The sequence below is a fragment of the Apodemus sylvaticus genome, chromosome 17 (genome assembly GCF_947179515.1).
Source record: "Apodemus sylvaticus chromosome 17, mApoSyl1.1, whole genome shotgun sequence".
NCBI lineage: Eukaryota > Metazoa > Chordata > Mammalia > Rodentia > Muridae > Apodemus > Apodemus sylvaticus.
The window spans coordinates 44,106,853-44,134,107 of record NC_067488.1 but is presented as its reverse complement, the minus strand read 5'-3'; the positions used below and the strand labels follow the sequence as shown (position 1 = coordinate 44,134,107).

The 27,255-nt window shown below is 45.9% G+C and overlaps 3 protein-coding genes across 7 annotated transcripts in view; 2 read left to right on the top strand and 1 right to left on the bottom strand.

Moving 5' to 3' along the window:
- The window catches only part of LOC127667283 (lymphocyte antigen 6A-2/6E-1-like), a 141,039-nt gene extending 121,340 nt beyond the window's left edge, over positions 1-19,699 (top strand). For all 3 annotated transcript variants that reach the window (XM_052160254.1, XM_052160253.1, XM_052160255.1), the window contains exon 5: positions 19,421-19,699. The gene's annotated coding sequence lies outside the window, so the exon portion shown is untranslated. The remainder of the gene's footprint in view (positions 1-19,420) is intronic.
- LOC127667285 (lymphocyte antigen 6A-2/6E-1-like) overlaps positions 1-19,699 on the top strand; it is a 141,039-nt gene extending 121,340 nt beyond the window's left edge. Inside the window, exons 1-4 of one of the 3 annotated variants that reach the window (XM_052160258.1) lie at positions 15,699-15,782; positions 16,151-16,248; positions 17,242-17,358; positions 19,101-19,699. In XM_052160258.1, coding sequence (XP_052016218.1) covers positions 16,179-16,248; positions 17,242-17,358; positions 19,101-19,318 — 405 coding nt within the window. In that variant the 5' untranslated portion in view covers positions 15,699-15,782; positions 16,151-16,178 and the 3' untranslated portion in view covers positions 19,319-19,699. Of the gene's footprint in view, positions 1-15,698; positions 15,783-15,832; positions 15,907-16,150; positions 16,249-17,241; positions 17,359-19,100 lie in introns of those variants that run through there. The other 2 variants (XM_052160257.1, XM_052160256.1) reach the window with 2 other exon arrangements.
- On the bottom strand, positions 682-4,964 carry LOC127667286 (lymphocyte antigen 6C1-like). The gene is made up of 4 exons (XM_052160260.1): positions 4,878-4,964; positions 4,536-4,641; positions 3,446-3,562; positions 682-1,331 (listed from the first exon to the last, which is right to left on the bottom strand). The coding sequence occupies exons 2-4, from the start codon at positions 4,603-4,605 to the stop codon at positions 1,069-1,071; spliced, it is 450 nt and encodes a 149-aa protein (XP_052016220.1). The 5' UTR covers positions 4,606-4,641; positions 4,878-4,964; the 3' UTR covers positions 682-1,068.
- Positions 19,700-27,255: the final 7,556 nt, after the last annotated feature.

Sequence of the window (27,255 nt, the reverse complement as noted above, 5' to 3'; positions counted from 1 at the left end):
GGTCAAGGTTTTAAGGAGAACTGGTCTGGGATAAGTAAATCATGAATTCTTGAAGACGCAGGCCAAGCCTGGCTCATCAGACAGCAAAAGATCACCAGGTTGTGATCTATATGAACTACATCCAGGCTGGCATTCCAGGAGAGTCAAGTCAAAAGCCCCTGCAAGAAATGGCTTCCACCTCTGGACTAAAACAATCTGACAGGACATCTCCTACCCACCATTGAGGGCCCATCTCCTGGGCTTCCCCACCATACACAAGTGTGTTTGGAAGTGCACTGTGCTAATGTGTGGCTTGATGGTGTTTCTTCACATTCATGAGGCCCTGGATTCTATCTCCACCAACTGGGGTACAAAAGGGGAGGAAAGCGGCTAAGGAGATGGTTACATAAAGAAGGCTCAGTGCACCCAGTGCTATGAGGTAGAGAACAGGGGTCTAAACCAGCCACATCACAGGATCAGGGTCCAGCAAGAGACCTTGCCTCTGCACATCAAGCAGTGTGCTCTTTATCCCCCTCTCACTTCCTGCAGCACCAGCCCTGAAGGAAGCCCGCCCAAACCAAGAGGTCCCCCACTCTGAGATGGCACACATGGGATAGCTAGTGTGGCTGGCAGAAAGGACAGAGATGTGAACTGCCAGGCAGGACTCGGTGGACTCAGTGTAGGAAAAGAAAAACAGATATCTTAACTGGGAGAACAAAGGGTTTATTGGACTCAAAAAGGGGACATTAAGTGGCATACATGGGAACCCTGCAGGACCCCAGATACTTGTGTGTGGATGGTGGAGGCATAATACCCTGGAATTCTGCCTCTTCCCCATGCTGGAAACATGCCTCCAGGACCAAGAATAGCAGGGCACAACAAAATCATATTCCAGGAAGTACAGATCTGAAAGCCCTAGAGAGGGGTGGGGCATCCACCCAGCAGGGCTATAAAGTTGAAACAAGGTGTTCCACCCCCTACCCCCACCTCAGCGCTTCTGTAACTCATAACTCATCACTAGAGGGCTCCAGGAAGCAGTGGTTACACAGGTGGATCAAAGGACAAGGGTGGAGGTCATCGGAAGGGCCATCACAGCAAGTTCTGCAGGAGGACTGAGCCCAGGCTGAACAGAAGCACCCCTACCATGGTCCAGGTGCTGCCTCCAGTGGGAACTGCAGCATTGACCTCTACCAAGGTCCATCTACCTCCAGTGGGAACTTCAGTATTGCAGAGGTCTTCCTGGCAACAGGAAACCTTCATGTTGGCAAAAGGATCCAGGGCTGGTTCATATTCAAGATCAGCAGGGCAGAAAGAAAGGCACTGACTGGTCTTTAGTTTCATTCTTTGAGAGTCTGCAAGACATCAGGGAGTGACTCACTTTTATACAGAGACAACAGAGCATCCCAAAGACTGGGCCACATGCCACCAGGCCTGGATGGCCCAGACTTGTCTTCAAGTCATGTTGAAGCCAGACATGGTAGCTCAGATTTGTAATCCCAGAACTTGGAAGACTGAGGCAGGAGAATTTTTATGAGTTAAATTCCAAACTGAGGGGCTGGAGAGATGGCTCAGCTGGTAAGAGCACCGACTGCTCTTCCAAAGGTCATGAGTTCAAATCCCAGCATCCATATGGTGGCTCACAACCATCCGTAAAGAGATCTGACACCCTCTTCTGAAGACAGCTACAGTGTACTTACATATAATAAATAGATAAATATTTTTAAAAAATTCCAAACTGACCTACATACGGGCTTCTAAACTTTCATGGGGCTAGAGTGAGACCCCATCTCAAATAACAAATGAACCAAACAAAAATCATAACAGTGGGCTGGTACGGAGTCTTGGCGGATAAAGTGCTTGTGTGCACAAGCATGAGCCCCAGTCCTGATCACTAGAGCACATCAAGAGATGGGCAGCCATGGTGGCCTACTTGTATGTCTGTGATCAGGACACAAAGATGGAGATCCTGAGGTGAGCTCACAGGCTAGACCAGCTCAACCTGCAAGCTTGGGGTTCAGTGTGAGACATTGCCTCAGTAAACAACATAGTTGTCACAGGAGATTCATATCAACTTCTGGGTCCCACACACTTGTACCTCCTGAATGCCTGACACCCACACATGTCTACACATATGCCCTTACATGCAATGTGCTGGGAAGCAGCTCAGTCAGAGTGCTTGCCAGGATTGAACTTGGGTCCATGCATAAGGACCCAAGTTCAATCCCCAGCAACCATGTAAGAGCCAGGCATCATGGGAGGGTTGGTTAGCATCTCTGTGCTGGGGGTCTGGGGGAGGCATCTGGAGGTCCTGGGAACTCTCTGCTCCCTCAATGCTCTCCTTCCCAGCATACATGGAAAATCCTAGGTCCCAGTGAAAGATCTTGTCTCAAAAAATGAGGTGGTTGCTACTGGACACATGGCTCAGCAGTTAAAAGTGCTGGTTGTTCTTACATAAACCCAGGGTTTGTTTTTTTTTTTTCTCCAGACAGGGTGGTTTCCAACCATCAGTAATTCCAGTTCCAGGAGAACCAAGACTCATTTGTGTAAAACAAGTAGAGAGGGCCTGAGGAATGGTACTAAGGATGTCCTGAGAGCTTTACATATATTACATTATATTGTATAATTCATACATGTGTACCCACACACAAAAGCACACACCACACAAAGACACAGCACAGTGTAAGATCACCCAGTGTCACAGCAGAAAGAACATCCAGCCTCTCAGACTCTTGCACTTCCCCAGGCAGTTATATCTAGGAGACCTGCTCCAGGAGACAGGCAGGCTGTGCTCAGGAACAGGAAACTGGATAGCAGGGGCAGGGCTGCTCCTGCCTCATCTATCTGGAGAATATGCCTGGAGATTGGCACTTTGGAGGATCTGATGTGTCCTAACTTATCTTTCTTTTTTTTTTTTTAATTTGGTTTTTTCAAGACAGGGTTTCTCTGTATAGCCCTGGCTGTCCTAGAACTCACTTTGTAGACCAGGCTGGCCTCGAACTCAGAAATCTGCCTGCCTCTGCCTCCCAGAGTGTTGGGATCACAGGCGTGTGCTACCACTGCCTGGCCTAAGTTATCTTTCTATCAACATTCCTAGGTAATTCCTTTAGCTTAAACTCCAGATTCCTTCATTATGTGCAAAGACTCACTGGATGCTTCCAGCTCTCCTGTTCTGTCACTGAACCAGTGAGACCCTGAACATAAAGTACAGGCAGGAACATCACATGACTACACTGGCACCTGAGGGGGATGATGCCCACCATGCATGCCAGTGGGCAGCCCTGCTTTATGATCCACATCTCATCACATCCCTGGACCCCAACAGCCCCCATTTTGCAGGAGTCCCCACTCCAACCCCAGGAAGCTCTACTTGGAGGGAGGGGAACCATGGTCCACAACAAATGCCCAGACCTAACCTTATCTCCCAAGCCACCCTTACCCATCTTTATAGAGGCCACAGGGAACTTACACACAGTATCTTCTATCACGAGAAAAGTGCAGAATTTAGCTCGGTCAGGGCAGGTAACTGACGGGCAGGAAGTCCCAAGTGGGACCCCCCCACAATGGTAGCACTTCAGCCCCTGAGCTGAGAAAGAAGCAAATACATGAGGGCTAGGGCACCCCCATCTTAGCCCAGACCCCTCCTCTACAATGTCTTCATTTCCACACAGCTGCTGGTCCCTAGAACAGAGCAAAGACATTACTGCCCAGTCACCTCTGCCAAAAGCAAAAGTGAACCAAGAGCCACCATTGTTCAAATATACTCAGTGCTGCTGTCCCAGCTAGCCAGCCCCACAGGAGAGACCTGCACCCCAAGAGCTATTAGAGAGACAGTCACCATACTGGGAAGACATAAATACCAAATGTCTGCAGAGGCAGTGAGTGTGTAAGGAGGTACTGGGCCCCCAGATGGGGAGGGCTGTTCTGACCTGTCCCACACTACACCTGCAGACCTGGGCCCTGGGAATTGGATCATGACAGAGCACTGAACTTCCCAGAGTCCAGCTCAAAGCTGAGGCTCACCATGAGGCTTCTAGTAACACAGATGTAACCAGAAGTACAGGGGTGTCTGAGAGCTCAGACCTCTTAGAGTAGGGAAGCTCTAGCACTGGGGCCTCATGTGGCATGGGCTGGGCATAAGAAAAAGTCAAATGCCAAGAGTTAAGGATTCCAAACCCCTTGTCTTGGCAGCTGGGAAGGAAAAGAAGCTTCAGTCAGTTTGTGTGCACACAGGCCAGTGGCCGGACTGGGAGGCCAGGGCAGCAGGGTAGAGTCTAAGGACAGGCTGCTCTGGTGCCCAGGGCTTGTGGCAGAGGGGGTGACATGCAAGAGTCCTTCTGGCTCATGGTGATGGTCACAAGGCAGGGGCTGGCCAGTTTACAAACCCAATAAGCACCCAGCACTGGGGCCTTCACCCACCACCAGCCCATCCCCAACCCCATGACCCCAGAACACTTCACTCACCAGGCACACAATGGAGGTGCAGGTGTACCCACAACCCTGAGGACCTTTTCCATCTCCATTGTACCCTCCTACCCCTCTCTCATTTTCCACCTCACCTCTTTCTGCACACAGTAGAGCCACAAGAAGGATGAGCACACAGGACTTTGTAGCATGAGAACTGTCCATCCTCAGAGAAGGGGTGCACAGGTAAAACCTTGGAATCTGGAGCCAGTTAGCAGAGCCCCAGTCACACCCTGGGCTCTCACAGGGCTCAGGTGTCCACTCTTCCCTCCCTCCACCCTCCACACAGCTTTCCCCAGGGCACACATGTCTGCCTGCTTCCCTCATCCTCCACCCAGCCAGCTTTTCCTTCCTCATCCCACACTCCCCCCCACAGCCCTATCCTGGGGGCTCTTCCTTGTGCCACCCAGCAGCTCCCTCCTGACCCCAGTCCTTACTTCCTCCCTGACCAGGTTGCAGTCACAGCAGATAGTTCTGTCAGATGTGGACTGAACTAAATACTTTACTTTCTCAAAGGTCCTCCCATCTGACATCCTGAAAAGGGGAGTTTGGTACGTACTTCCTGTAGGCCAACATGTTTACTGTGTAAGACTTAGCGAGATTTGTGCAGCAGTTGGAGAGAGAGGACCAGGCATTTGCAGAGTGAACATAGTGCTAGAGGACTAATAGGGCAGGGGCCATGGTTTAGTCTTGTTTGCCATTCAGGAAGCAAGGGATGGAGGCAACTTGCTCAGCCTTTTCCAGGTTTTTGTTCTGGTTTTTTTTTTCCATGTTTTTTGTTGTTGTTGTTGTTGTTGTTGTTTTCTTTGAGACAGAGTTTCTCTGTATAGTTTTGGCTGTCCTAGGACTCTCTTGGTAGACCAGCCTGGCTCCAACACATAGCTATCAAAGGGGTGCACAGCAGACACTGTTGCTTCTGCCACAATTACCTAGCTTTTTTCCTGTTTCCAAATAGAAGGAATGGGGGGGGCAGTAGTTTGGAGACCACAGTCCTCTTACCTCTAAGCAGGCAAATGACTGACAAATACCCGGAGACTGGCTCTGGTGAGCAAGTTACCAACAGGGTCTTGCATTCACAAAGGGAGAGTCCTGATCGACGAACTCACTGACAACTGGGATGGAAGGTACTAAGCAGTGTCTGCTGTGTTTGGGTGATGGATGGGGCTGCGGGTGCTGTTAGCATCTGGTAGCTGGAGCTAGGGACGCTTTTCATGGCACAAGGCTGTCTTATGCACAGGAGGAATGACCCCAGTGTCCCTGCTGCCCAGAAGCCTCCATGAAGAAGCCACATGCTCATTCTCCCTGCTCCAGTCTATATGTCCCCTGTCCCTACACCTATGAGGTCCTGCCAACCTTTCCCACAATGGTCTCCCTGGAATTTATGTCACTATCACGTGGCATAGTATTCTAATAACTCAGAAATCCACCTGCCTCTGCCTCCCAGAGTGCTGGGATTACAGGCCTGTGCCACCACCCCCCAGTTAATCACATGATTTTCAAGAAGACAGTTTTCTGGTGGGGAAACAGAAACCTAACTGGCTTTCCCATGACATGACTTTTGTCTCTGTGGAGTTGAGTAGGCCCCAGCCTGATTTTGGAGGGAGCAGTCCCACTCCTTCTGTGCTCTAGGGGAGCTGTCCAGGGGTCTGGGCAGTGCTAGCATTTCTTCTAGGCTCCAATCCCAGTTGCCTGGCAACAGCCAGGGGTGCCTGACTTACAATAAAAGGGGACGCTTGGGAGGCTGGAGAGATGGATCATCAGTTAAGAACACTGACTGCTCTTCTGAAGGTCCTGATTTCAAGTCCTGGCAACCATATGGTAGCTCACAACCATCAGTAATGAGATCTGATGGCCTCTTCTGGGGTGTCGGAAAAACAGCTACCGTGTACTTACATATAATACATAAATAAATCTTTTTTTTAAAGGGGGGTACTGCTTGACCCCTCCTCACTCCCTTGCTCTATCCTCTCTTCCCCCTCCATCCCTTCTTGCCTCATTCCTCTCTCAGTATCTCCCGGATGTTCATGGCAGACCTCTACTCTCTCTCTCTCTCTCTCTCTCTCTCTCTCTCTCTCTCTTCCTCCTCCTTCTTCCCCCTGTCTTTCGCTTTCTTTCTCTCTGTGTGTGTCTCTCTCCTTTTCTCTGTTTCTACTGCCCCCCATCTTCCCTCCCCATGCCCTAACTCTATTCTGTACTATAGGAGTCTTTGGCTCGCTTACAGGGGGAAGGGATGCCTCAGCATGTGCCCACAGAGGCACCCTCTTCACCAACACCACACTGAGCCTCCACCACACATATCCCTAGTGTTCTCTTTCCTTTTATACAACACAACAGTCACTACCCAGTTCTCTTATGTACTCAATATATATCAAGACTATTTCAAATGTGACAGCAAACTGTGGTAGTGGTCTTCTTCTCTAGTGGTCTTCTTCTCCTCAGGTTACCCAACAGTGTGTAGCCAGTCTGAGGGTCAGCAGCCATGGGGAAGCATCCACACTGGAGCCTTTCATGTGAATAACAGGTGGTGCTTTGTGCTGGTTCATGACCAATCATAAGCACTAGATCCTTCCCTTCATAGCCTCGCAGCTATTTTCATACACTCTTTTCTTGTTATTTATGTGAGTTAGAGCTTTACAAAAGTTAGTCCGTTCTGATCCTGAAGACACTTGCTCTGTATCTCTATCGTCTGTGTGATGAGGCAAGACGGGGCTGAGCTCCCTCCATCTTGTACCCCTGCTAAGGCCATTCCAGGTTTAACTAGAATCTCATCTCCTTGATGGAGAATCCACTGAAAGCCACCTTGCTTTATTATAGGAACCAAAGGTCAGGATGTCCTAGCTAACTTATCCTGGACTTTATTAAAACTGCTGTTTGTGTGAAATGTCACCCTCTTACCCTGCTGGCTAACTGATTTTCTTAGCTTCTGTTATAACTGCTTGCTTCAAACTGCTTACGTTTTCAAAGCCCTCTATGCCTGAGATGCCAGGATGTGGTTTCAGCCTTTAAAAACTCTATGTTCTCAACACTCAGAGACACAGCTACATACCCAACACTTGGGTGTGGTCCCAGAGGTATGGAATAAAGACTTTCAATTTGCTTTACCCTCAGTGTCAATGTGTGAGTGTCCATATATGGTGAGATTCCAGTAATATCTGTTACAGTGGCCTTGAAGACTATGGAAGCTTTGAATCTGTTCACCCAAAAATTCAGCTCTCACCTCAAAGGAGATAAAGTATAGTTCATTCTGAAGTCAAATATGAATAGGGTTGTCTGGGGGAACAGTCTTAGGTTAAATCTGATAAGTTATTTCTCTCCCAGTATAATAAGCCAATTCTAGCCAGATTTTAAAATATTATTTATATACATATATGTGTAAATGTGTATATATATGTGTATGTATATGCATATGTATGTGTGCATGTATATGTATATGCAGGCCATTTGAAAGGTACTGTTAGGCATGTTCACTGGCCCCAAGGACGAAGGTCAGAGAAGTTGCTATAGGGAAGGAGAAAGAGAGAAAGCAAGAAAATTTGAAACACGTGCAAAGAAAGAGTGAGAGACAGAGGGAGAGCGAGAGAGAGAGAGAGAGAGAGAGAGAGAGAGAGAGAGAGAGAGAGAGAGAGAGAGAGAGACTGGGAGGATTGACCAAAATGTTAGCATTGTATGTGGAAGAGCCTCTGAGGAAAGGCAGCCCAGCCTCTGGCTGGACGGTTCAGGGTTGGGGACAGGGTATGCCAGGTAAGGACTGAGGGATGCTGGGAGAACATAGAGGCCAGGTCTGCTTTGGGATGTAAAATATGCACCCCAGTCCCTTGTCTCAGGGTCTGAAACCAAACAACCCCAAGTTCCATGTGTCAATATGATGAAGTGTTTATAGTAATAACATTGAAAGTTCTATATCAAGGTACTTTTCAAACACACTAGAGGAAGCATCAGGTAAAGGGGTTACAGAGAATTCATGACACCTCTGCTACAGGCTCCAGGTGGTATCTGATGACTCCTGGGCTCCTGGTTGGAAGAAGCTATGGTTTTCTGAATGCATTCTTAAAGATTCTCTTAGTCATGGGATGTTAGATCAGAATAGAAGTGGCCAAGAAAGGGCTATTTAGGGTGCTAAAGCTACCCTAAGATAAATCACAATAACCCTAACCCTGCAACATTGTAATCTCTGCCCCATCTCAGATGTTCTGTCTTATCACCAGCTTTGGAGATGATTCAGTGCAAGGTGCAGCTCCTTTACTGTAACTTTCCTTCAGAGCCCCACCTCCATTTCCTGGTAAACATCTGGTTTGCCACTACTTAAGTCCTGGGAGAAAGAACATAATACCCCTGACCTTGGGAAGACAGGACATTCTGGGTGCTCCAAAGATTAGAACATTTTGTATTTCTGCCCTAGAAGAGAGATCATTCAGTTGGTCCTGTCAATTACCTGGCCAAGAGACTGTACCCTAGGGAAGGCTGACTCACCTAAAGCCATGCTACAGTGAGATATGGTTGTGTTATATATATATATAAAGAACAGAACAGAATGCTGAATGGTCAGAACTTGGGATGCACTCTAGAATATGTGAAAGAAGCCAGGCCCAGGAGGTGTGCACTGCTTGACTCTGCTTACACAAAGTATTCAGAAGAGAGGAACAGAGGCATTTGTAAAGATGGAGGGAAGAATGTTGGGGGCTGGGGGAGGGATGGAGAGTGTCTGCCTAAAAGGTATGACTTTGCCTGTGGAGGGATGGAAAGGTGGGCTTACAGACAGCACAGACACGCTAGGGTTTTTCCCTGGGCACAGAGATTCCTGTGTCTTCCTGTTTGTACAGTAAGTCCTCTTCCTCATGCGCCACTTCTCCAGCCCAGGCTGGGCTCAGACTCGAGTTCTTCCTGCTCTCATGTCCCAGTGCTGGGACTGCAGGTCAGCACCACCACAACCGGCTTAAGGTTTTTATTCTCATGTCCAGGGTCTCTCCTATGGCTTGCTTCTATTCTTTTTTAAAAAAAAATTAATCTTTTATTTTGAGAATTCCATACATGTATGAAATGTGATCACATCTACCCCTTCAACTCTCCTTTTTTTATTTATTGAAAAGGGAAGTAAAAACACTTTATGATAAAATTAAAGATTTACATGGAAAACATTTCAGATAAACATGTTAAAATTGACAATTTTCATGAAAAATTAAAGAGTAAAGTGGTAGACATGTGAAAATATTGCTAAATTAATTGAAATTTGAGATAGAAACATTTTATGATAGAATTGAAGATTTATATGGAAAATATTTCCTTTTTTGTTTGTTTGTTTGTTTGTTTGTTTTTGGCTTTTGGTTTTTTTTTTTTTTTTTGAAACAGGGTTTCTCTGTGTAGTCCTGGCTGTCCTGAACTCACTTTGTAGACTAGGCTGGCCTGGAACTCAGAAATCCACCTGCCTCTGCCCCGCAATTGCTGGGATTAAAGGCGTGCACCACCACTGTCCGGCTGAACATGTTTCTGATAAAATTGTAGAAAAATGTAGAAAAACATGTTAGAATTGAAGATTATCATGGAAAATTTTATATAGATATAATAATGGTAGGCACAAAAGTATTCCTAAGTTGATTGAAAGTGGAATTATAAAAATTTTCTGAAAAACTTGAAGATTTACATGGAAAATATTTCTGAAAAAATTGAAGAAATATATAGAAAAACATGTTAAAATTAAAGATTATCATGAAAATTATGTAGGTAAAATGGTAGGCATAAAGATAATTCTAAGTTGATTAAAGGTGGAATTATAAGCATTTTCAGATAACATTGAAGATTTACATGGAAAATATTTCTGGCAAAATTCAAGAAATAGCCGGGCGGTGGTGGCACATGCCTTTAATCCCAGCACTTGGGAGGCAGAAGTAGGTGGATTTCTGAGTTCAAGGCCACCCTGGTCTACAGAGTGAGTTCTGGGACAGGCAGGACTACACGGAGAAACCCTGTCTCAAAAAAACAAAACAAACAAAGAAACAAAAAAAAATTCAAGAAATAAATAGACAAACATGTTAAAATTGACTATTTCATGTAAATTTTTACATAAATAATGGTAGATATAAAAACTCTTTCTAGCCAGGCGGTGGTGGGGCATGCCTGTAATCCCAGCACTCTGGGAGGCAAAGACAGGCTGATTTCTGAATTCGAGGCCAGCCTAGTCTGCACACAGTGAGTTCCAGGACAGCCAGGGCTATACAGAGAAACCCTGTCTTGAAAAAAACCAAATCCAAAAAACCAATCCCCTCCCCAAAAAAAACAACTCTAAATTAATTGAAGATGGAATTAGAAACATTTGTGATAAAATCAAAGATTTACATTGAAAACATATCTGATAAAATAGAGGAAATATATAGAAAGGCATAGTAAAATTGAAGATTATCGTGAAAAATAATGCAGATAAAATGTTAGACATAAAAAAATTACTAAATTAATTAAAAGGGGAATTGCAAACATTTTCTGATAAAATTGAAGAGTTACATGAAAAATATTTCTGTTAGTCTATGTCTTTTTATTGAGGAGTTGAGTCCACTTGTTAAGAGATATTCGGGAATAGTGATTGTTGCTTCCTGTTATTTTTTATGTTATTTTTATGTTTGTGTGGGCATCTTCTTTTGGGTTTCTTGGAAGAAGATTACTTTCTTGCTTTTTCTAGGGTGTAGTTTCTCTTCTTGTGTTGGCATTTTCCATCTATTATCCTTTGTAGGGCTGGATTTGTGGACAGATATTGTGTAAATTTGGTTTTATCATGGAATATCTTGGTTTCTCCATCTATGATGATTGAGAGTTTTGCTGGGTATAGTAGCCTGGGCTGGCATTTGTGTTCTCTTGGGGTCTGTATGACATCTGCCCAGGCCTAGCTTTCATCATCTCTGGTGAGAAGTCTGGTGTGATTATGATAGGTCTGGCTTTATAAGTTACTTGCCCTTTTCCCCTTATTGCTTTTAATATTCTTTCTTTAGTGAATTTGGTGTTTTCATTATTATGTGCTGGGAGGAGTTTCTGTTCTGGTCCAGTCTGTTCGGAGTTCTGAAGGCTTCTTGTATGTTCATGGGCATCTTTCTCTAGGTTAGGGAAGTTTTCTTCTACAATTTTGTTGAAGATGCTTACTGGCACTTTAAGTTGGAAATCTTCGCTCTTGTCTATACCTATAATCCTTAGGTTTGGTCTTCTCATTGTGTTTGGAGTTCCTGGATGTTTTGGGTTACCAGCTTTATGCATTTTGCATTTTCTTTGACTGTTGAGTCAATGTTTTCTATGGTATCTTCAGCACCTGAGGTTCTTTCTTCTGTCTTTTTTATTCTGTTGTTGATGCTTGCATCTATGACTCCTGAATTCTTTCCAAGGTTTTCTATCTCCAGAGATGTCTCACTTTGTGATTTCTTTATTGTTTCTACCTCCACTTTTAGATCCTGGATGGTTTTGCTCAGTTCCTTCACTTGACTGTTTGTGTTTTCCTATAATTCTTTAAGGGATTTTTGTGTTTCTTCTTTAAGGGCTTCTGCCTGTTGACCCATGATCTCCTGTATTTCTTTAAGGGATTTTTGTGTTTCTTTTTTAAGGGCTTTTACCTGTTGACCAATGTTCTCCTGTATTTCTTTAAGGGAGTTATTTCAGTCTTTCTTGAAGCCCTCTATCAGCATCATGAGATACAATTTTAAATCCAACTCTTGCTTTTCTGGTATGTTGGGGTATCTGGGACTTGCTGTGATGGGAGAACTGGGTTCTGATGTTGCCATGTGGCCTTGGTTTCTGTTGGTAGGGTTCTTGTGCTTGCCTTTTGCCATCTGGTGCTAGTTGGTATTCTTGTCTCTGGCTGGAGTTTGTTCCTCTTGTGGGCCTGTAAGCTCCTCTGAGCTCAAAAGTGAAAGTGCTGCTGGGAAATCACTCTGTCCTGGCAGGCTATGCACAGAAGGCTGTGGAGTCTCCTGGCTCCCTGGTGCAAATGGTGGCAGGAAGTCTTCTGTCCCAGCTGCTCCACTGTTCACAGAAGGCTGTGGAGTCTCCAGGCTCCCTGGTCCTATGGCTTGTATTCTGATGTAATGCACCATCACTACATCAAGGTCGATGGTGTTCTCCTGTGTTGTAACAACTGCAGTTTTGTAACTGAACGCAGTGGATTTTCCCCACAGCTCAGGTATGCCAAGCAAAGAGGAAATGAGAGTCCCAAAACTCATCTTTTTATACAAAGCAGGAGGGTAAGGGAGAGAGTTAACACTTTGGAGACTGATCTCCTATGTCAGGGCAGAAGGTAGCCCAGTCACAATCCCAAATTCAACTGCAGAGATGAGTGCCCCCAGGGGCTGAATTTAACATGACATCCAACAAGGTTAGGGTCTGGATGAGAGATGTCAGGGTCTCTGGGATGGATTTAAGTGGCTTTCTTTGAAGGACATTATCTGAAACTAATAAGCACAAAAGCTGAAAATTCTGAGAGAAGAGCAGCCTTCCTCCTTAAAGGCCAAAGAATTTGTCATTGGGTTGCTGCTTAGCCTTTGAGATGACACTGGATCAATTTGGGTTGATTTAATTATTTCATTTTATTTTATTTCATTATTTTTTTGGTGTGGGGTGTGAGGTAAGGATCATTAGATTCTGATGGTACCCATCTGTCCCTTCCCCCCACAGCATTTAGCTGTGACCCTCCTGGCTGGCAACTCCCACCCTTCCCCTGGCGTTATCTCCGGCCCTTGTTCGGTTGGGAACAATACAGCCATTTTCACCTTAACTACCAAGGCCGCCTCAGCGCAGCTCCACCTTGAGACCAGCAGAAAACTGTGTGACTGAAAGCAGACAACCCGCTGAGAAGAAGACCCAACGAACTCGCGGCCATTTGGGGGGCAGGGTGGTTTTTCCATAGATTATAAATATTGGCTAAATGATAGTAAAGTCAGTCTCTATGGGCAACTGTCCTCTTGACTCATTTCTCTTTCGCCCCCTTCCCGTTAACCTCAGAATTCTCTTCCAGGTATTCCGGTTCGTATGTGGCCGCTGGCGGCAACACCCATCTGTTCCAGAAACAGCTGTGCAAACACTCTCATTCTCACTATAGACAGACATGGCACTACTGTTAAAAATCACCCCACCATGTACATGAGTGTGGGCTTACGGACTCCGCTCATTCCTGTCTGCCTGTCTGTATCACACTGGCTTCTGTTTTTTAGGTTTGTTTGAGACAGGATCTCAAATAACCCAGAAACTGAGACTTTGAGGATGCTCGTGAACTTTTGATCCTTCTGCCCTTGCCTTAGGAGTCCTGTGATTACAGGTTTTCCACACCAAATCCTGTGACTTCCAATTTCATGTGAACTTCAGTCAGAGCTGCTAATTATTTTGTTCATCCCCTCTCTCTCCACATTCCCTCCTTCCTTCTTTCTCTCCTGTCTCTCAACCCTCCACCTTCCACCTGACAATCCGACTTTGAGTCCTGGGATCCACACAGTAGAAGGAGAACTCCTTCTGACCACTACCCATGCACCTATGACATGCTTGTGCACACATAAACATATATGATTAATAAATGAAAAATAATTAATTATTAATATTTAATTAATTAAAAACCCTTCCTATTTTTAAGCCTTGAGGACCCTTCCAATTATTTAGGCTCACATTCGTTTCTTTCACGGATATTAATGTCTCAGGCTTGTGCCACTGTGTTTAAATTTATTCCTGGGTGTCTGCTTCTTCTTTAGGTTATTGTAAAAAGAACTTTCCCCTTCACTTCATCTTGCTCTTCATTGGTAGTCTATAAACAACATCACTGGCTTTGTGTGTGGACCTCATATTCTGCATTTTGGATGATTTTCCCCCTTAGCTCTTCCTAATTATTACAGAACCTTATTGATGGTTCTGCTTTTCCAGGTAAATCCTTTAATACAGGCTGTGGAGAGCAGGGTGTGGGGAACAAACCTGTAATCCCAGCACAGAAGGACCTCAAGTTCAAGGCCAGGCTGGCTTACACAGAGTTGGAGGCTTGAGAGCCTTGTGGACACAGATGGTCTAAGGAGGGAGTTCCAGGACACTGAGACGCTGTCTCAAAGATCTCCCAAAACAAAAACAAACAACAACACGAAAAACATTTTGTCAAGCTTTATGTAAGCACTGTATAACAGGTACATTTTAAACCATTTTGATGATAGTTGATCCCACACACACATGTTGGGAACTTCTGTAGAATAAACACTCTTTGGCTTTGCATACTAATTGAGTCTGGGGTCTTTCTTAGGCGGTTTTCAGACCCTAACACTATATGGTGGCTTTGCTTCCTTAAGCTCACCTGCAATAACACACCTCTCTGAAACCCTCCTTCTGTTGACTGAAGGAGACTAAGAACATAAAAGTGAGATCAAGCTGAGCAAACATATAAACACACCTGGGCTTATTTCTCTGATTCTGTCCTTCCTTTTGTGTGATGTAAGACAATTAACTATTGTCGTAGATCTGGGACACAGATGCCATCAACATTTGGCTAATTTGTTAGGTTTTACTTTATTACGATACTATGCTACATGGTAGTGACATAAAGGCCAGGGAAACTCTGTCCTTTGTGGGAAACGTTAGACTAAGACCTCATAGGTGTAGGGACAGGGGACATACAGACTGGAGCAGGGAGAATGAGCATGTGGCTTCTTCATGGAGGCAGCAGGGACACTGCGGTCATTCCTCCTCTGCATAAGACAGTCTCGTGCCATGAAGTGTCCCTGGTTCTAGTTACCAGATGCTAACAGCACCCGCAGCCCTATCACCCAAACACAGCAGACACTGCTTAGTACCTTCCACCCCAGTTGTCAATGAGTTCTTGGCTCAGGACTCTCACTTTGTGGGTGCAAGAACCTGTTGGGGGCTTGCTCACCAGAGCCAGGCTGCAGGTGGTTGTCAGGCGTTTGCCTGTTTATAGGAAGGAGGGCTGTGGGCTCCGAGCCACTGCACCCCTTACCCTCTATTTAGAAACAGGGAAAAGCCAGTGGTAGTAGAAGAAGCAGCAACAGCTGCAGTACACCTTTGAGAGCTATGTGTTGGAGCTGGTCTGGTCTACCGACCAAGTCCTAGGACAGCCAAAGCTACATAGCGAAACTCTGTCTTTAAAAAAAAAATGAAACAAAACAAAACAAAAACTAGCAAAATGCTGAGCAAGTTGCCTCCTTCCCTTGCTCTCTGAATGGCAAGTGCAAGTCAACCGTGGCCCCGCCCTTTTGTCCTTTACCTCCCCCAGCCCCGCGTCCCTCCCCAACTGCATGGTCCTCCCTTCCCAACTACTATAAATCTGGAATGAACAGGTGACCAACAAACCTTGCTAAATCTTACACAATAAAGGTGTTCTCCTGCCTGAAGTAAGTACCAAACTCCTCCCTTCTCAGGATGCCAGATGGGAGGAGCGTTGAGAAAGTAAAGTATTTAGTTCAGTCCACATCTGACAGAACTATCTGCTGTGACTGCAACCTGGTCAGAGAGGAAGTAAGGACTGGGGTCAGGAGGGAGCTGCTGGGTGGCAAAGGGAAGAGCCCTCAGGATAGGGCTGTGGGTGGGAGTGTGGGATTGGGAAGGAAAAGCTGGCTGGGTGGAGGATGAGGGAAGCAGGCAGACATGTGTGCCTTGGGGAAAGCTGTGTGGAGGGTGGAGGGAGGGAAGAGTGAACGCCTGAGCCCTGTGAGAACCCAGGGTGTGACTGGGGCTCTGCTGACTGGCTCCAACTTCCAAGGTTTTACCTGTGCACCCCTTCTCTGAGGATGGACAGTTCTCATGCTACAAAGTCCTGTGTGTTCATCCTTCTTGTGGCCCTACTGTGTGCAGAAAGAGGTGAGATGGAAAATGAGAGAGGGGCAGGAGGGTACAATGGAGATGGAAAAGGGCCTCAGGGTTGTGGGTACACCTGCACCTCCATTGTGTGCCTGGTGAGAGAGGTGTGCTGGGGTCAGGGGATTGGGGCCTGGACTGTGGTGGGTAAAGGCTCCGGTGCTGGGTGCTTACTGGGTCTGTAAATGGTAAGCACCTGCCTTGCAACCATCACCAAGTGCAGGACTCTTGGATGTCATTCCCTCTGGCACAAGCCCTGGGCACCAGAGCAGCCTGTCCTTAGACTCTACCCTGCTGCCCTGGCCTCCCAATCTGGCCACTGGACTGTGTGCACACAAACTGACTGAGGCTTCTTTTCCTCCCCAACTGCCAAGTCAAGGGGTTTGGAATCCTTAACTCTTGGCATTTGATTTTTTTCTTATGCCCAGCCCATGCCACATGAGGCCCCAGTGCTAGAACTTCCCTACTCTAAGAGGTCTGAGCTCTCAGACACCACTGTACTTCTAGTTACATCTGTGTTGCTGGAAGCCTCATGGTGAGCCTCAGCTTTGAGCTGGACTCTGGGAAGTTCAGTGCTCTGTCATGATCCAAAACCCAGGGCCCAGGGCCCAGGTCTGCAGGTGTAGGGTGGGACAGGTCAGAACAACCCTCCCCATCTGGGCCCCAGTACCTCCTTACACACTCACTGCTTCTGCAGACATTTGGTATCTGTGTCTTTCCAATATGGTGAAAAGACAGCATTTCCAATTATGTCTCTCTAATACCTCTTGGGATGCAGGTCTCTCCTGTGGGGCTGCCTAGCTGGGACAGCAGCACCAAGCATATTTGAACAATAGTATCTCTTGGTTCACTTTTGCTTTTGGCAGAGGTGACCGGGCAGTAATGTCCTTGCTCTGTCCTAGGGACCAGCAGCTGAGTGGAAGTAAAAACATTGAAGAGGAGAGGTTGGGGCTAGGAAGGGCGTGCCCAGCCCTCATGTATTTGCTTCTTTCTCAGCTCAGGGGCTGGAGTGCTACCATTGTGTAGGGGTCCCAGTTGATATTTCTTGCAAATCACTTCCCTGCCAGTACCCTGATGGATTCTGTGTTGCTCAGGAGATAGAAGTTATTGTGGGTAAGTTCCCTGTGACCTATATAAAGATGGGTAAGGGTAGTTTGGGAGAAAAGATCAGGTCTGTCACTTGCTGTGGACCATGGCTCCCCTCCCTCTAAGTAGAGCTTCCTGGGGTTGGAGTGGGGACTCCTGCAAAGTGGGGGCTGTTGGGGTCCAGGGATGTGATGAGATGTGGATCATAAAGTAGGGCTTCCCGCTGGCATGCATGGTAGGCATCATCCCCCTCGGGTGCCAGTGTAGTCAAGTGATACTCCTGCCTGTACTTTATATCCAGGGTCTCACTGGTTCAGTGACAGAACAGAAGGGCTGGAAGCATCCAGTGAGTCTTTGCACATAATGAAGGAATCTGCAGCTTAGGCTAAAGGAATAGAATTAGGAATGTTGATATGAAGAGACCTTAGGACATATCAGATCCTTCAAAGTGCCAGTCTCCAGGCATATCCTCCAGATAGACAAGGCAGGAGCAGCCCCGCCCTGCTATCCAGTTTCCTGTTCCTGAGCACAGCCTGCCTGTCTCCTGGAGCAGGTCTCCTAGATATAACTGCCTGGGGAAGTGCAAGAGTCTGAGAGGCTGGTTGTCCTTTCTGCTGTGCCACTGGGGGAATCTTACACTGTGCTGTGTCTTTGTTGTATGTGTTTGTGGTGTATGTGTGTGTGTATCTATAAATGTGGGTGCATATATATGTATGCATGCAATGTATTGTAAACAAATCTCAGAGGACATGCTAAAGCACAATTCCTCAAGCTTTGTTTAATTTTTATGCAAATGAGTCTTGGTTCTCCAGGAACTGGAATGTCAGATGGTTATAAACCAGCACATGGGGTGTCAGGACCACACTCTGGTCTTCTGTGAGAGTGACAAGTGCTTTTCACTGCTGAGCCATGTCTCCAGTCCCAACCACCTTATTTTTTGAGACAAGATCTTTTACTGGGACCTAGGATTTGCCAAGTGTGCTGGGAGTGGAGAGGAGGAAGGTAGAGAGTCCCCAGGACCTCCCAATTCTCCTCCCCCCAGCACAGAGATGCTAACCAGCCCTCCCATGCTCAACTGGCTCTTACATGGCTGCTGGGGATTGAACTTGGGTTCTTATGCATCCATGTGGCAAGCACTCTACTTCCCCAGCTCATTGTGTGTAAGGGTACATGTATATACACATGTGAATGAATATACATGTACTCAGGAGGTACAAGTGTGTGGGACCCAGAAGTTGATGGGAATCTTCTGTGACAACTATTTTATTTACTGAGGCAGGATCTCACACTTAAACCCAAGCTTGCAGGTTGAACTGGTCTAGCCTGTGAGGTCATCTCAGGGATCTCCATCTTTGTGTCCTGAGCCTAGACATACAAGTAGGCCACCATGCCTGCCCATCTATTGATGGGCTCTAGTGATCAGAACTGCGGGTTCATGCCTATAAAAACAAGCACTTTATCCGCCAAGCCTCCTTACTGTCCCACAGTTATGATTTTTGTTTCATCTCTTTGTTATATGAGTCAGGGTCTCACTCTAGCCCCAGAATAGCCTAAAAGTCCCCATGTAGCCCAGTTTGAAATTGAACTCATAAAAACTCTCCTGCTTCTGTATTCCAAGTCCTGGGTTTACAAATCTGAGCTACCATGTCTGGCTTCAACATGCCTTAGACACAAGTCTGGGCCATCCAGGCCTGGTAACATGTGGCCCAGCCATTGGGATACTCTGTTGTCTCTGTATAAGATGTGAGTCACTCCCTGATGTTTTGCAGACACTCAAAGACTAAAAGTAAAGAACAATCAATGCCTTCCCATCTGCCCTACTAATCTTGGAAATGTTGAGATCCTGGGTTTTGTTGTCAACGTGACTACTTCCTGTTGCAAAGAAGACCTCTGCAATGCAGCAGTTCCCACTGGAGGCAGCACCTGGACCATGGCAGGGGTGCTTCTGTTCAGCCTGGGCTCAGTCCTCCTGCAGACCTTGCTGTGATGGCCCTTCCAATGACCCCCACCTTTGTCCTTTGTTCCTCCTGTGTAACCACTGCTTCCTGGAGCCATCTAGTGATGAGTTATGAGTTATAGAAGCTCTGAGGTGGGGGTAGAGGGTGGAACACCTTGTTTCAACTTTATAGCCCTGCTGGGTGGGTGCCCCAGCCCTCTCTAGGGCTTTCAGATCTGTACTTCCTGGAAGGCCATCTTGTTGTGGCTTGCTGTTCTTAGCCCTGGAGGCATGAGGCCATCACAGGGAAGAGGCAGAATTCCAAGGTATTACGCCACCACCATCTCCACATAAACATATGGGGTCCTGCAGGGTTCCCATGTATGCAGCTCAATGTCCCCTGTTGAGTTCAATAAACCCTTTATTCTCTCAGTCAAGATCTCTGTTTTTCTTTTGCTACACTGAGTTCACTGTGTCCTGACTGCCAGTTCACATCTCTGCCATTTCAGCCAGCCACACTACCTAATTCATGTTAGCCAGCTCTGAATGGGGGACCTCTTGGTTTGGGTGGGTTGATGCTGGGGGAAGAGAGAGGCTTCCCCCTCTTACAAAGAGCACTTGCTTGTGGTGGGGAAGCCTAGGAGATCAGCCCTCAATGGTGGGTAGGGGCTGCCCTGTCAGAATCTTTTGACCTAGAGGTGGAAGTCATTTCCTGCAGGGGCTCCTGGCTTGGATCAGAGCAAACAAAGCCTCACACTGCCTCTCCTAGAGTCCTAGTCTGGATTGGATGCCCTCACTCCAAAATCCTGACTTGACACTTTGACAACCTGGGATCCATCATAATGTCATTTTGGCCTTGAGAGCTTACTATCCCAGATACAACCAGAACCTTTATAGTTAACATCACAGGAGTCCTCCTGGATATGGACAGCACCCTGGACACATGGGTGCTATGAACAATACTCCCTGCTCTTGGAGGTCCTGAAGAGCTAAGATCTGTCAGGGTAGAGATCCTTTAAAATAGAACTATCACTCAACCAGGGCAGTCTTGTCCCTGTAGTCTTCTCCCCTGGGATAAGCATAGATGGAGGAATGTGGCCAAGGTGCTGGTGGGGACATGAAAGTTGAGTCATGAGTAGGGTTCTGGAGATTTCTTCCTTATTCAACCTTGATTCTGTCCAAGTCTCTTCTGGCCTCTGCTTCCAGGTCCTGGGTTTACAGGTGTCTACTCATTACTGACCTGGCCATTCCCTGTGTGTTACAAGGGCAGACTGCCCACTGCCTTGCTGGCAGAGGCACTCAGGCCCTGCAGGAGAGCTTCCCTGATGGCATGAGCACAGGAGAGCTGGTCCTGATACTCGCCAGCTTCCACAGGCTGGAGAGCTGGCCCTGACTCACATGGGCAAGGCAGCAGAGCTGGCCTTGGTAGTTTGGGTGGGGGAGAGATGGTGGGATGACCAACTCAATTACCACCCAGGGAGAGGTTCAGGGCTTAGAGTTAGCCCACCCCAACATCTATCTTCTCCAACTATGAACTGCTAGAGCACATGAAGTTGCTGGTCCTGCAAATCCCAAACCACAGGATCTCCATGACACAGGGCAACAACATCAGATAGTGTTGTTAGTGTAGATAACCCAGTGTTGATAGTGTAGCAGAAGCCATTGGTCTCCAACCAGAGCAATGACTCATTGTAATGGTCATCTGTGAGCAAAGTTCTTTGAACAGAAGGGTATACTGTGTGGCACACTGTGCCTCACCACAGCTAGCACGTCAATATGTTTTTCCTTATTTTTTATTTTATTTTATTTTTATGTTTTGAAGGGGAGGCTGCAAGGGTGGAGGATGGCCATGAAGGGATAGGGGGGATGAGTACAACTGAAGTGCATGATGGGAAATTCACAATAAATGAATAAAAAGTTTTTATTTTTAAAGTGTGGACTACGCACTTGAAAACTTGTGGTGCAGCTGAGTGGGGAAGATGCAAAGAAAACAAGGGAAAGCTTCAGAGCTCTTCAAGAAGGGGAGCTGCCAGTGTGTCTGTGAAGCCCTGCTTGGGTGTATACACACACACACAGACAAACACATACTCACACTCACACACACACACACATACAAAACAAACAAAACAAAAAAACAAAAAAAATTCTCTAGTGTATATGCCTTGTGGTTCTTCCGCAGATCTCTTAGGTTCTGACAAAGAAGTGCATTTAGAAGTTCAAACATACTCTCTTCAGGTCTTGATACCTAGAGTATCAAGGTATCTTTAATATCTGTTATTTGTTTTTTGCTCTTGGTCTATCTCAGACAGTCAGATCAAAGCACAGGCCTTAGGCACGAGTGAGACCTGACCCATGGGGCTGCGAACCAAACCTAGCCTCCTGCTGCCCACAGTACCCTGGCTATGGTTAATTGTGTCTGCTTCCACCCCAGCAGCAGGTGGGCAGTGGTGGTGCATGCCTTTAATCCCAGCACTTGGGAGGCAGAGGCAAAGGCAGGCAGATTTCTGAGTTCGAGGCCAGCCTGGTCTACAGAGTGAGTTCCAGGACAGTCAGGGCTATAACAGAGAAACCCTGTCTCGAAAACAACAAAAACAAACAAACAAAACAAACAAACAAAAAAACCAAAACAATTCAGCAGCAGATGGGCAGGTCTTCACACACCTGTGTCTCGGCCATGACTGTCTGGAGTAACACACAAGTAGATTGGAGAAGGTCTTGTGTCCATGGGTAAGCACTGGGGAAGCCAGGAAAGTGAAACACAGAGCTTACCTCTCCTGGAATGCCGGGACTGGATGTAGTCCACGTAGATCACAACCTGTGATTTTTCACTGTCTGATGAGCCAGACTTGGCCTGCATCTTCAAGAATTAATGTTTTATTCATCCCAAACCAGTTCCCTTTAAAACCTTGACCATAGCTTCTAGGATATAAAATTCATCTTTGTGAGGGATATCACTTGTATTTTGCAATAGCCTAAGAGACTATCTAATCTTTGGACCAGGCCAACCCTGACACCAAGAGGCTTTACTTTGATCTCAGTCCATTCCTTCCTCCTAGACCTTTATCTTGAGCATTGTTTCTAAGTCAACAAGGAACCATCTTATGGATGAAGCGATATGTAAAGATCTTCAATGTAAGCATGTCTTAAACTTTGCTGTACTCATGGGGCTGAGCTGACTATTATTTGAATATTTCCCATAAATGTGTGCTGTGCTTAATTAATATGGCTACAAGAAAATGATCTGGGTCAGACTCTAGAAATCTTAGCCCAGCACTGGTAATAAAATCAGGCTCATTGGAGTTTTATTCATAAAACTCCTTATTATTTTCTCCTGACTACTCTAAAGTACACACACACACAGAGTGGAGGCGTTCATCTTGAGTACTGATGTGAGGAAGAATTAGGACAGAGGTTAGAGGTTAAGGCATAGTAAAGCACTCCTGGCCCACAATGGGCCCTCCCACCCTTGATCACTAATAGAGAAAATGCCTTATAGCCGGATCTCATGGAGGCATTTCCTCAAGGGAGGCTCCTTTCTCTGTGATAACTCCAGCTTGTGTCAAGTTAACAAACAAAATCAGACAGTACAATTGACCCCTTGTAAACTTGACACTATTAAGCCTTAACCCTTACTTTCTTATTCACCCCCAAGATCTAAATAACTTTAAAAGTCCCACATTCTTTACATATTAAATTTTCAATCCCTTTAAAATATTCAATATCTTTTAAAATTCAGTCTCTTCCCAATTCAAAATCTCTTAATTGTTGGCTCCACTAAAATACTTTATTTCAAGAGGGAAAAATACTAGGCACAGTCACAATCAAAAGCAAAATCAAACTTGAACCATCTAATGTCTGGAGTCCACTCACAATCTTATGGATTCCTCCAAGAGCGTGGGTCATTTCTCCAGCCCTGCCCTTTGTAGCACACACCTTGTCTTCTAGGATCCAGCTGCCTGTACTTTACTCCTGCTGCTCTTCTTGGTGATCATCTCATGGTCCTGGCATCTCCAAAATACTGCTGTCTTCTCTTGCAACTAGGCTTCACCAATACCTCTCATAGGCTCTCTTCATGGTGCCAGGTCTCAAATCATTTGCATGACCCCTTCAGTCCTAGGCCATCAATTGCAACTGAGGCTGCACCTTCACCAGTGGCCTTCCACGGCCTCTCACAATGTCGAGCCTCAGCTGCTCTTCATGATCTCTTCATGCCTTCAAAACCATTACTACCTGATGAACTCTTACACATTACCAAGTCCCGCTACAGCATGAGGTACAACCTTGGTTATCTCCAGAACACAGCCTCTTCTGTGCTCTCAGAAAACACTTCCCAGAAGTGTTTCATTTTACCTCAATGATGCTGGTCTCTTATTAATCACCACTATTTCTTTGTTCCATCTAACCAGCATCAATAGTCCCAGTAATACAATGGCTTCACTTTAGTAGTTGTGGTATCTTGTTAATCACAGCTGAATCTTCAATCCCAGGTAACCAAAACCACAATCTTCACAATTAAAAGTAGCCATGTCTCTGATAAGAGTCTTTAACCTTCAGTACTGGCTAGTTTTGTGTGTCAACTTGACACAGGCTGGAGTTATCACAGAGAAAGGAGTTTCAGTTGGGGAAGTGCCTCCATGAGATCCAGTTGTGGGGCATTTTCTCAATTAGTGATCAAATGGGGAGGGCCCCTTGAGGGTGGTACAACCTTTGGGCTGGTGCTCTTGGGTTCTATAAGAGAGCAGGCTGAGCAAGCCAGGGGAAGCAAGCCAGTAAGAAACATCCCTCCATGGCCTCTGCATCAGCTCCTGCTTCCTGACCTGCTTGAGTTCCAGTCCTGACTTCCTTTAGTGATGAACTGCAACATGGAAGTGTAAGCTCAATAAACCCTTTCCTCCCCAACTTGCTTCTTGGTCATTATGTTTGTGCAGGAATAGAAACCCTGACTAAGACAAATTGGTACCAGCGTAGTGGGGTATTCCTGTGACAACCTGACCATGTTTTGGGGAGTACTGTGGAAGGACTTTAGAACTTTGAGCTAGAAAAGCCATTAGAATATTAAGAGCTCAGTGGAAAGTTCTGTAGGAGCTTGGAAGACAATGTTAAGAACAGTGCAAAAGATGGAGGCCTGACTTGTGAAATTTCAGAGGGAAGATTAAAGACTCTTACAGTGGCCATGTTTTGATTGTGAAGATTCTGTGGTTTTGGTTAGCTGGGGCTGAAGAATCAGCTGTGAGTAACAAGATACCAGAACCACTAAAGCAAACCTTTGTGTTTCTGGGACTATTGATGCTGGTTAGCTGGAGCTAAGAAATTAGCAGTGATTAAGAAGAGACCAGCATCACTGAGATGAAATCTTCTTGGAAGTGTTTTCTGAGAGCACAGAGAGTGTGTTCCAGAGATAGCCAAAGTTGTGTTTTGTGCTGTGGCTGGACTTGGTACTGTGTAAGAGTCACCCAGATGGTACTGGTTTTGAAGGCATGAAGGGGTCATGAAGAGCAGCTGAGGCTCTTGGCACAGTGAGAGGCCACGGAAGGCCATTGGTGAAGGTGCAGCCTCAGTTGCAATTGATGGCCCAGGACTTGAAGGGGTCATGCATAGGAGCAGAGGCTTGTCAATCTGATGAGAGCCTATGAGAGGCTATTGGTGAAGCCTAATTACAGTGGAAGATAGCAAAATTTTGGAGATGTGAGTACCATGTGATGACCACCAAGAACAGCAGCAGCAGTGGAGTACAGGCAGCTGGAGCCTAGAAGACAAGCTGTGTGCTACAAAGGGCAGAGCTGAAGAAGTGACCCAAGCCCTTGGAGGAGTCCAGAAGATCGTGAGTTGGATCCCAGACATTGAACCATTGGAGTTTGAGTTTATCTTTTGGTTGTGACTGTGCCCTGATATGTTTCCCTCTTGAAGGAAGAAAGTATTTTAGTGGAGCCCACAGTTGAGAGACTTTGAATTTTTAAAAGACTTTGAATTTTAAAGATATTGGAGATTTTAAGGTGATTGAACTTTTAATATGTAAAGACTGTGGGACTTTTAAAGTAATTTAGATCTTGGGGATGAATAAGAAAGTAAGGGTTGAGGCTTAATAGTAATGTGTTTGTGTGTCAAGTTGACAAGGGGTCAATTGTACTGGCTAGTTTCGTGTGTCAACTTGACACAGGCTGGAGTTATCACAGAGAAAGGAGTTTCAGTTGGGGAAGTGCCTCCATGAGATCCAGTTGTGGGGCATTTTCTCAATTAGTAATCAAGTGGGGAGGACCCCTTGTGGGTGGTACCACCTTTGGGCTGGTGCTCTTGGGTTCTATAAGAGAGCAGGCTGAGCAAGCCAGGGGAAGCAAGCCAGTAAGAAACATCCCTCCATGGACTCTGCATCAGCTCCTGCTTTCTGACCTGCTTGAGTTCCAGTCTTGACTTCCTTTAGTGATGAACTGCAACATGGAAGTGTAAGCTCAATAAACCCTTTCCTCCCCAACTTGCTTCTTGGTCATGATGTTTGTACAGGAATAGAAACCCTGACTAAGACACCTTCCCTCTGAAATTTCACAAGTCTGGCCTCCATCATTTGCACTGTTCTCAACATTATCTTCTAAGCTCCTACAGAACATCCCATAGAGATCTCCACACCTAATGGCTCTTCTAGCCCAAAGTTCCAAAGGTCTTCCATAGTCCTCCCCAAAACATGTCAGGTTGTCACAGGAATACCCCACTATGCTGGTACTAATTTGTCTTAGTCAGGGTTTCTATTCCTGCACAAAACATCATGACTAAGAAGCAAGAAGTTGGGGAGGAAAGGGTTTATTCAGATTACATTTCCGCATTGCTGTTCATCACTAAAGGAAGTCAGGTCAGGAACTCACACAGGGCAGGAACTTGGAGGCAGGAGTGGATGCAGAGCTGTTGAGAGTACTGCTTACTGGCTTACTTCTCCTGACTTGCTCAGCTTGCTTTCTTAAATAACCCAGGACTACCAGCCCAGGGATTGTACCACCCACAAGGGCCTTCCCACCCTTGATCACTAATTGAAAAAAAAAAAAAGCCTCATAGCTGGATCTCATGGAGGCATTTCCTCAAGGGAGGCACCTTTTTCTGTGATAACTCCAGCTTGTGTCAAGTTGACATACAAAACTAGATAGTACAGGCCTGAAATTAAAAGCAGAAAAGTGCTCAGGGAAAGAATAAGGGACACAAAAGAAATGGGCGTGAGCTTCCCAGGAATGAAGGTATAAATGATGCATTAGTACCATCATAGGAAGGAACCACCTGAAGTCATTTTAAATAGAAATCAAAGTTCCTAAGACCTCCCTCAGTAACCGACATTGTGCTTGGCAGAGAGAGACATGCACATGGTTAACTGCTATCATGATTGACAAGTTGAGACATAAATACTAGGTAAATCACCCTACCACAGTAAATAAACCAATCTGTTAAGGCCTAGGTAGACTGTTAAGGCCTAGGTAACTATTACCTGTCTAGCCTGGTGTTTTGTGCCATTATTAATGGTAGACGGAAATGTTCTCATTTGCTATTACTAGGAACCTTTCTCGTGCTTGGTTGAATGCAGATTCTATTATGTTCTGTGCTTTGATGTTCTTGGGAACCAATCAAAGCAGAAGTCAGTTAGAACTGCTTTATATAGTTAGCCACAGTAAGATTGGACCTGAACCAAAACTCCCAGCAGCACCTCCTGCATCTGTGTATATGCTTTCATGTTTTTGCCCCTGGGATAGACCCCAAAATAAGAGACACCTGCACTAATATGAGAAGCAATTTGGTCCCCAAGCCAGCTCAGTCAGTCAACAGGGTCTCAAGGGAGAGAGTGAGGACTGAAAAGAAAAAGACAATTAGACAACACTATAACATGACTCCAGTAAGTGCTGAGGCTGATGTAGGTTTATTTTTTCCAGTTTACTTGTATATCATCCTAGGTACATACAAAGAATATGGTCAGTACTCGGACATAAACAAAGATAGTCAAGGAACAAACAAGACAA